We start from the raw sequence: 10,126 nt of genomic DNA, 5'->3' as shown, positions 1-10,126 counted from the left end.
GCTGCAATTAGATCACGTATCAAGCCCCAGTTTGGGGACTTGGCCTCAGAGATGCCATTTTGGGCCCATGGTTTTCCTTTGAACAGTAGCATAAATGCTCTAAAGAGAGCAGCGGTTCTCCATTTTGGTTGCACACTGGAAAAACCTGGGGGAGATTTACAAGAGTGATGCCTGAATCCCTCCCCCAGAGAGCTGGAATTAAGGGTCAGGGCAAGGCCGGGGCATTGGCATTCTAAAGTTCCCCAGGTGGCTGCCATGGGCAGCCACAGATGTGAGAGATGAAACAGAATGCCTTGGAGGCTAAGGGCAGCAGGGCAGGAGACCCATGAGGACGGGTAGTGAGTTCCTCTCCCATAGGACTGGACTCCCATAAAGAGCCAGCAAGGTGGAGGAGGGAAGTTCGCTCAGCTGGCTGCCCTCGGGGAGGACCTTTCATGTTTCTGCCACAACGTCTTAGTGGTGGCCCACAAGATGATCTGCTGAATCCCCTCTGGTCTCAGGAGTCTTGGACATTTTCCACATAAGTGGGGTTCTTCCCTCCTTCATGGCTGCAAAGTCTACAGCCTCAGCGGCCAGTTGCCCACATCCTCCTCAATATGGCCGGGCTCCAGACATTCGACAAGGCAGCAGAATCCACCCCGACTCTCTCTCGTCATGGATCCGGGATGAACTCCTTTTGTTACACGGTTTCAGAGGTTCCCGCTGAAGGTTCAACTGCAAAGAATAAGCGAGATAATAGATCACAAAGCCTGGCACACAGCACAAAGTTAATACATGATAATGTTGTCAATATTATTACTTAATTAGAAAGAAAAAAATGGGGCGCCTGGGTGGCTCAGTCGGTTAAGTGTCTGCCTTCGGCTCAGCGTGATCTCAGGGTCCTGGGATAGAGCCCCACATCGGGCTCCCTGCTCAGCGGGGAGTCTGCTTCTCCCTCTCCCTTTGCCCCTCCCCACCGCTCATACTCTCTCTCTCAAATAAATAAACAAAATCTTAAAAAAAAAAAAAGAAGTTTCAAGTACATTTGAAAGGAAGACACCCCAAACGGCTCCATCATGTAGAAAAAGGGATTTGGACACATCTGGGGAGAAAAGCCTCTGAATGCTAAAGCAGACAAAGCAAGAATGCAAATAAGAACGAATCAACTGGACAGTTAGATAGGACAAGGGTTGGTTGCCCCACGTCCTCGCCAGCATCCTTGTGGTGTGGTGTGGATGCCGTTAATCCTACTGTTTTCGTATGGCTCCGCAGATCAGCCCTGAAGTCTCTGCAGGGACTCAGGCTCAGCCCGTCCCACTCACCACCCATGTGGACACTCTGCATACTGGGGTGTGGTGTTCTCGATTTCTTCCCTGTTTGGGGGCCACCTCTCAGCCCAGGCAGCATCCCTCAAAGAAGTCCCCCAACAGCATCCTCCCTGGCAAGGGGCAGTGGAAATGTTACCTATTAGACAGGAAGATATTGGGACAGAACCATTTATAAAGCTAAAGCAGCAAAACAAATGGAAAATGACTGCACAGATTTTTTCCTGAGACAAAAGCCCATTATCAGCACATGTTGAGAAAATCCTGGGTATTTTGAACACATGGAAATCGAAAAGTGTTGGAATGATAACTATTTGTAAGCATTTGTATATTTATTACAATTGTCCCCAACTATGTATTGTGAAAACTTTTTTTTTTTTAAAAGATTTTATTTATTTATTTGAGAGAGAGAGACACAGCGAGAGAGGGAACACAAGCAGGGGGAGTGGGAGAGGGAGAAGCAGGCTCCCCGCAGAGCAGGGAGCCCGATGCGGGACTCGATCCCAGGACCCTGGGATCATGACCTGAGCTGAAGGCAGTCGCTTAACCAACTGAGCCACCCAGGCGCCCCTGTATTGTGAAAACTTTTAAAAAAAGATTTATTTATTTATTTGAGAGAGAGAGAGAGAGAGTGTGCGTGTGTGTGTGCGAGTGGGGGAGGGGCAGAGGGAGAGAGAGAATCCTGGAGCAGGCCTCCCGCTGAGCGCGGAGCCCGAAGCAGGGCTTGATCCCACCTTGAGAACAGGACCTGAGCTGAAGTCAAGAGTCGGACGTTCAACCGACTGAGATATCCAGGCGTCCCGATCATAAAAACTTTTGAAGCTGTAGAGAAGTTGAATGTCTAAATACCCTGCATTTAGAATCATTATTAACACTTCGTCACAGTTACTTCCTCTCTGTCTCTACACACACACACACACACACACACACACACGCGCACACGCACACGTGCACGCTTGCGCATTTTAACATCTCTGACATTTAGATTTGTCTGACAATCAATACTGAGGCATAGCTTCCATCCTAGTATTTTCTTCCTTCCTTCCTTCCTTTCTTCCTCTCTCTCTCTCTCTTTGCTATTTTTTTTAAGTGGGCTCCACACCCAGCGTGGATCCCAATATGGGGCTTGAACTCTCCACCCTGAGATCAAGACCGGAGCTGAGATCAAGAGTCAGATGCTTAACCGACCGAGCCACCCAGGCGCCCTTCTTTCTTTTTTCTTAGTTCAAATACTAATGGTGCATCTTATAACTGGTGGCATCTTAGAGTCAGCAGACAACAGAATTGGTAACGTGCCCAGGACAGCGTCTGGCTCGTTGTCAGTGACACACCAAGTGGTAACTGTTATTACTATCTTAATATGACAGTGAATTTGTCTGGCTCTCCTTGTGGCTCTGTCAATTGTGATTTATTTTGAAGTTACGCTGTGAAGTGTGTACATGGTTAGAACTGTTTTACCTTCCTGCTGAACCGAAACTTCTACAAAGATGCTTTGTGCCTTCATGTCTTTTTTGTATGATGTTAATATAATGAAATCAGCTCGCTTGGTGAGAGTTTGCCTGGCATATCCTTTGCCCTCTTTTTACTTCCCATTTTTCTATATATATTGTATGTTTTCTGTGGGTCTTTTAAAAACAGCTAGAATTTTACTATCGTTTAAAAAAATACACTCTGACAATTTTATCTTTTACTGGATCACTTAGTCCATTTACTTGTTGATTTATTTCTGTTATATTACTTACGTTTCCTATTTGTTCTGCCCATTCCCCCCCTTGTTTTTAAGGTCTCTTCTCCTTTTTGGTCAGAGTAATCTCTTGACTGAGTCATTTTTCTTATTCTGCTCTTTTCTTTTAGTACAGAGTTTCCCAACCTCTCCTCTATTGATATTTTGGGCCAGATAATTCTTTGTTGCGTGTTGGCTATCTTGTGCATTGTTGGATGCTTTGCAGTTTCCCTTCTATTCCCCAGACGCCAGTAACACCCCTCCAGTTCTGACAATCACAAATGTTTCCAGACATTGTCCCATGTCCCCTGGGATCAAAATTTTCCCCGCCCTCCTCACCCCAGTTGGGAACCACTTCTCTAGTGATGAGGTGACTCTAGAAATCTCAACATACTTAACTTATCCATGTCTCAAATGAATTGGTGTCTTTATTCTTTGAAACCCAGCAGGAACATGAAGTCAGTTTATCTGTAGTTCTTCCCCTCGGTGTTTTAGTTGCTGCTTTGCTCACCCAGAATAGATTATTACTGTTTTATGCAGTTCAATATTTGTTTAGATTAACTCACTTATTTACCTGTTTCTTTCCTCTTTTCTTCTTACGTATCATAACTTCCATGTGGGAATGGTATCCTTCGGCCTAAAATACACCCTTTAGATCTTTATCTGATCAAGACCTTATGATGTCAAATGCTCTCAACTTTTGTTTGAGTCTTTGTTTTGTCCCTTTTCCTGAACGGATACACATTTTGCAGGATATACAGGTCTAAGTTGACTGAGATTTTTGATGCACTTGGAACATATTCTATCCACTTTGGGCTTCTATTACCACGGAGAAAGTATCCATAAATTTAATTGTTCTTCCTTCGAAGGTAATCGACCTTCTGTTTTTGATGTCCTGTAGTTTCACTCTGATGTGATTTCTCCTTATTTGTCCAGCTTGGGATTTGTTAGATTCCTGATTTGGTGGATTGGTAGCTTAAATAGCCACTGTCTTTGCAAATATTCGAATGGTGCTCTGGCCTCCTCCTTTCTCACCTCTCCTCTGAGATTGTGATCAGACACGTAATAGATCATCTCACTCTATCCATCATATGTCTTATATATTAACCTCTCACATTTTCTATCCTATGTTTCTCTATATTGCCTCCTTGATGTTCACTTCAGATCTACCCTTCCAGTGGTTAATTGTATGTGTAAAATTGGCTGGGCCATAGTACCCCGGTATTTGATCAGATGCATCTGAATGTTGCTGTGGAGATAGTTTTCAGATGAAATTAACATTTAATTCAGTAGACTTTGAGTAAAGCAGATTACTCTCCATAATGTGGGTGGGCCTCATCCAATCAGTTGAAGGCCTTAAGAGCAAAAAGACTGAGGTCTTCATGGAAGAGGTAATCCTTCCTCGAGGCTGCTTCTGGACTCAACTAAATGTCAGCTCTTCCCTGGATCTCTAGCCTGTCAATCTGCCTTATGTATTTTGGACTTGCCAGCCTCCACAATCCTGTGAGCTGATTCCTTAAAACAAATCTCTCTCTCTACATGTAAGTACACACGTCCTATTGGTTTTGTTTCTCTGAACCCTGACAAACACACTCCCCATCCTGCCCAGTCTTCTCACTCTCTCTTCAGCTGTGTTTAACCCGTGGTTCAACCCCTCCTCTGACTTGTACACTTCAATGATGATAGTTTTTATTTCTACAGGCCCATGTGCACCCCGCCCCCCAAATCTATTTGGTGATTTCTCAGTCTAGAGCAGATTATAACGATTTCTCCCAATGATCCTCTCCCTTCCTTGTAAGAGGATTGTACATTCCTCCAGTTGTTGCTACATGACCTGCAGTTCCTCCCTGAGGAAGGAGTACTTCCCCACTCTATTGACATTGGCCTTGGCCATGTCTTTGACCAAAGGAATGTGGACAGAAATGACAGCCTCCACGTCCAAGCAGAAACTCTAAGAACTATAGTGGGATTGGCATTTCTTTTGCCATTTAGCATGTCCTTCAGCCTAGATCCTAGAATGAAGTAGTCACTGGGATTAGGACAGATTGACAGTTGACCTTCGGCCACATGCAAAAGGAGTGAGAAACAAGTCTTTGCTCTTAGTCGCTGCGATTTGGGATTCATGAGCTGCCACAGTAAAGCAGAACGATCCAGGCTCTTGTGCATTTCTGACACTGTCGTTGCCCCTCACTTGTATTTAACTCTGCTAAGCATGCTGTATATTCTGTGTGTGGCAGGTTCTGAAGTCTTTGTGGGTCTGACTTAGTTGCTTGCTGTTTCCACTGGCTCTTGCTCATGAGGCTCTCCTTTTGGGTTTTGTGATTTCTAACAGCTAACCCTGAAGTTTTCGTTGACCACCCAGACAGTGTGATTTGGGGCTGTACACCTTTCTCTTGAGATGATAATTTCTCAGGAAGGATATATTTTGCCCCTTCACTCCGAAAACACAACCAAAACCAAAAAGGTGCCCTTGTAGTCCCTGCTAGGGATATGTGGTGGGCTGAATAATAACCCTCCAAGATGCCAGGTCCTAGTCGCTGACACCTGTGAATGTGACTTTATTTGGAAATAGGGTCTTTGCAGATGTGCTTCAGTTGAGGATGTCGAGGTGGCGAAAATTTCCTGGATTATCTGGGTGAGGCTTACATGCAACCACAAGTGTCCTCATAAGAGAGAGGCAGAGGGAGACACACACAGAAGGGGAGAAGGTCATGTGAATGCAGAAACAGAGACTGGAGTGAGGTTGCCACCCACCAAGGGACGCCGGCATTTGGAAGAAGGAACACATTGTCTCCTAAAAACTCTGAAGACCTTTTCCAACATCTTGATTTCAGCCTAGTGATACTGATTTTGGATTTTTGGCCTCTGGAACTGTGAGAGAATATGTTTCTGTTAAGTCACCAAGTCTGTGGTACTTTGTAATGGCAGCCCTCGGAAATAAATATGGGGGCGGGATGGGATTCATTTATTCCTAGTCACCCTTACACAGAGGGGATGGCTCTTTGGGATTTCAGATTTATGGGGAGGTCTTCTTGAGACCCCACCTTGTGTGAGCCCTGGTCTTTGTCTTCTGTCCCTTCAGAACTTGTGAGGGGCCAATACCTACAGGGTTTGTCAAATGCCCTCAAAGTGAAAGGTGGCACTTGGTCAGCTTCTGTAGATATTGGCCTCTGAATATTCCTTCCTTTCTTGTTAGGAAACAACTGAAACGATTTTTTTAAACATTACATCCAGCACCTCAGTCGATTTCATCTGAGGGCCAGGGAGGTTGCCTAGTCAGCCATGTTGTGGGAAACGGAAGTCAAATAGGCATTCCTTATCACCAAGATTGCTGAAGGATAGATGTGTCCCTTATTTACTGTGCTGAAGGCTTGAGCAGATCGCATCATTAAAGAGGCGGTCAAGAGATAAAAGGAGTGCTTAGGAGGATGGGGAATATGTGGGGAGGGGGCGCTTTTCAGCACTAAGCAAATGTCCATCAGCTGTGGGAGTTGGGGCGTGTGGGCAGGGTCAGGGGAGCAAACAACATGCATTCCTTGGTGTGCTTAGAGTCCTTGGTCGCTGAGGTGCCTCTGGTTCCCCTACCACACAAAACACCTGGGTCTTCCCCAGTGGGGCGGGGCAGAGCCTCTGTTGTCAACTCTTGGTCCGGGAAGACCCATGGTTTCCTGTCCCCTTGTCTTCGCACCCTGGGTCTCCCATCCTTGGTAGGAGGCTGTTAGTCCCCCAGGCTCTGGCTAGCCAATCTTGGGCTTCAACTCCTTCTCCTTAAACCCTTCAGGACCTCCCACCTCTGGAGGGAAGGTGTTTCTGTCAACTACCTCAGCCAGGAAACCATGGAGAGAGGTCTCATGCCTGCCTTCCTCCTGCACTTGCTAGGTGCATTTTTAGGACTGGGAAATCCACATCCACTCCATTTCACTCTTGGTGGCCTGCTCAGAGTTTTATTTTTGTTTTTTAAAGATTTTATTTATTTATTTGAGAGGGAGGAAGAGAGAGTGTGTGCGCGCACAATCTGGGGGAGGGTGGTGGGGGACAGGGCCAGAGGCAGAAGGAGAAGCAGGTTCCCCGCTGAGCAGGGAGCCGGATGCGGGGCTTGATCCCAGGACCCTGAGATCATGACCTGAGCCGAAGGTAGACGCTTAACTGAATGAGCCACCCAGGCACCCCCTGCTCAGGGTTTTAGATGCAAACATGAGAAACTGATTGGGGCTGATATAAGCAGAAAAGAAGTTTCTCAATATAATGGAGAGGAGCTCACCATTTCTCTGGAAGTGCTGGGGAAAACAGCCTCAGAGGGGACCCAGGCAGGAACAATGTCCACATCAGACCCCATCTGGTGGGGACGTCACTGCTGCTGGTGTGAGCACCCCCTGGCTGTTGGCCACTTCTCCCAGAACCCCTTCCTCTGCTGCTACTGCCCGCCTTCTAAGTCAGACTGGGCTGGAGCCCGGCTTGCGTGCCTCTAGCCCAGCAGCGAGGGGGCTCGGAAACATTTGGAGACCCCAGAGAGAGGGAGGAGTTCACATTTGCAAGGTGGGAGATTCCTCAGACATGGGCAGTAGATTCAGGTGCAAGGGGGGCAGAAAGAATGCTGAGTGTCCACAGCGGGGAGAGGGTGGGCGCTCGGGTGTCTCTTTTCTTCTCTCCGGAGCCAGATGCCTCCCCAAGTAGAGCCCCCCTGTTGCTGTGAGCTTAACTGGGGAAGGGAATCAGTTTCTCTCCCCTGCCTCGAGACGAGACCCAGACCATAGTTAAGATCTCTGGGGGCAATGAGAACTGAAAATATGGTGATCCCTCCCTCACAGCATTACTGGAAATAATTTAAAAATACTGAAATGTAAAATGAACGCAAGGGAGGTCAACCATCTTCTCATCTCCCTTCTCCCCGCCTCCTCCACCCCACCCCCGACCGTGATGCTTCATTTTAAATATGTCAAGTTATTCGAAGTGTTTTTCCAATTTTTGTGGCCTTTGAGGAATCTGCTTTATTGGGCAATCTGACACAGAGGAAGGGGGACACTGGTTGCTGACCTTGGTGTGTGGAGTTCAAGTCATACCCATGAGATTATGCTGCTGGTAAGACTAGCTACCATTTATTGAGTGCTTACGGTGTGCAGGCACTGGGGACAGCACTTTTTTTTTTTTTTTTAAGACTTATGTATTTATTTTAGAAAGAGAGAGAGAGAGAATGCAGGGGGAGGGGCAGAGGGAGAGAGAGAATCCTCAAGCAGACCCTGCATTGAGCATGGAGCCCAACACAGAGCTCGATCCCACGACCCTGAAATCATGGCCTGAGCCGACTAAGCCACCCAGGTGCCCTTGGGGGCGTGCATTTCATGGACTATGACCAATCCTTAGGTCTTTTAATTTCCACGTACAGATGAGGAAACCGAAGAGTCATAGGCTAGTAGGTGTCTGACTGGAATCCAAGTCTTCCTAGACCGATCGCTCCCAGATACCATTAGACCCTCACCCCCGGCACCGTTCCCGGGTGATAGCAGGAAGGGACTGAGAACACCGCCAGAAATGGCAATGCACTATCTGCCAATTATCCAGACGTAGTACCATTCATGCACATAGATGAAATAGAGAATAAGACTTTAATAGAGCACCAGCACTATATAAAACATACACAGATAGCAAAATAAATCCAGTCCAAGTATCCCTGAGAATCCAGAAAATTCGCTGACCACTTTTGACTTGAGGCTGTTTTTTGGATCCGTCTCTTGGCCGTCTGGTTAGTCCTCGTTTTAACTGTTTTTGTTTCTTCTAATTAAAACTTGTTTCTTATATTAGTGAGCAGAAGAGGCTGAAAATTATACTCCCCAGTGATCAACAATTTTTTTTTTTTTTTTTTTTTAATCAGTGAGGCCTTTATAAAGTAGCACATTCCCACTGTGGAGTGTTTTTGCCAAGCGAGCCTTTAAAATCTAGCTCTTTGGTTGTTTAGATGCTGTCCTGGAATCTGAGAGTTCTAGATGTGGGGTTTGCTCAGGGGGTTTCCCACTCCGCTGACGGTCAGAGGTGGGCGAGAGAAGGAGGGGGGTGCTGTACCCTGCTGAATGTGCTCCCTCCTCGGGGACCGGCTCGGAGGACCCCCGCCCAGACGGGGCCCCAGGGGGGCAGCCATCACCAGGATTCTGCCTGCTATGTTCAGAAACTTGCATAATGACACTCAGTTTGTCAAAGACTTCATTCTCATCAGAGGGCGGGAAGGAGAAAAACAGAAGCGTACTGTGATGAGGATGGCTTAAAAACTATGGGAGGGAAAAAAAAAGAAAGAAAGAAAGAAAGTTAATGATCAAAATTTTCCCATTTCTTTTTCTGGGCTTACACAGATTTATACAGAACTCCTGGCCAGAGAAGGCTGGTTTAAAGCATGTGACAATCACAGAAAGTAGGATGGGGGAGGTACCAGGGGCAGCGGAGGGGGAGATGGGGAGTTCTTGTTTACTGGGGACAGACTCCGTTTGGGATGATGAAAAAGTTCCGGTGACGGACAGCGGTGCTGGTTGCCTACCAATGTGACCCAGTGTGAATGCACTTAATAGCACTGAACTCCGCACTGAAAAATGGCCAAGATGGCAAATTTTGCGTTCCGTGTGTTTTACCACAATTTCTAAAAATGTGACAACAAATCTGCACCTCAGAACCACCCTCTGACGGTGCAATGAGGTCCCCCTCTGATGGCTTCTTCTCTTAAACTGGAAGGGAGCTATTCTTAGACCGATCCCAGTGCTGTGGCACTGACTTGGCCCGAGCGTCACCTCCTCTAGGAAGCAACACATCACAGGCACGGGATGAATGTGTCTTGGAATAACGAGCAGAACCTCCCGCCGTGTCCTCAGGCTGAGTTAGGGGCCCTCTTCGGGGGCTCGCCAGGACCCAGTGTGTCCCCACTTTCAGCCCAGTCGGCAGCCACGTGTCACGGGTGGCTTACTCACCACCCGAAACGTTGCTAGTCGGAATCAACCTGTGCTGTGAGAAATACCAGATTTCGAAGGCTTTGCAGGAAAAAAAGAACGTCAATGTTTCAAAAATTAAAAAGAATACTCATTACGTGTTGAAATGATTATTTTGTATACACCGGGTTATA

At 46.8% G+C, this 10,126-nt stretch overlaps 1 protein-coding gene across 2 annotated transcripts in view; it reads right to left on the bottom strand.

The window, feature by feature from the left end:
- Positions 1-532: 532 nt before the first annotated feature.
- Positions 533-10,126, bottom strand: part of IL10RB (interleukin 10 receptor subunit beta) — a 29,952-nt gene continuing 20,358 nt past the window's right edge. The window contains exon 7 of one of the 2 annotated variants that reach the window (XM_035017618.1): positions 533-714. In XM_035017618.1, the coding sequence (XP_034873509.1) occupies positions 592-714 (123 nt within the window). In that variant the 3' untranslated portion in view covers positions 533-591. Of the gene's footprint in view, positions 715-8,611; positions 9,288-10,126 lie in introns of those variants that run through there. The other variant, XM_035017617.1, reaches the window with a different exon arrangement.

This window comes from Mirounga leonina, unplaced genomic scaffold, assembly GCF_011800145.1.
Source record: "Mirounga leonina isolate KUSES-001 unplaced genomic scaffold, KU_Mleo_1.0 Mir_172, whole genome shotgun sequence".
In the NCBI taxonomy this organism is placed as follows: Eukaryota; Metazoa; Chordata; class Mammalia; order Carnivora; family Phocidae; genus Mirounga; species Mirounga leonina.
Note: the sequence above shows the minus strand (reverse complement) of the source record. Positions and strands in the feature narration are given on the sequence as shown.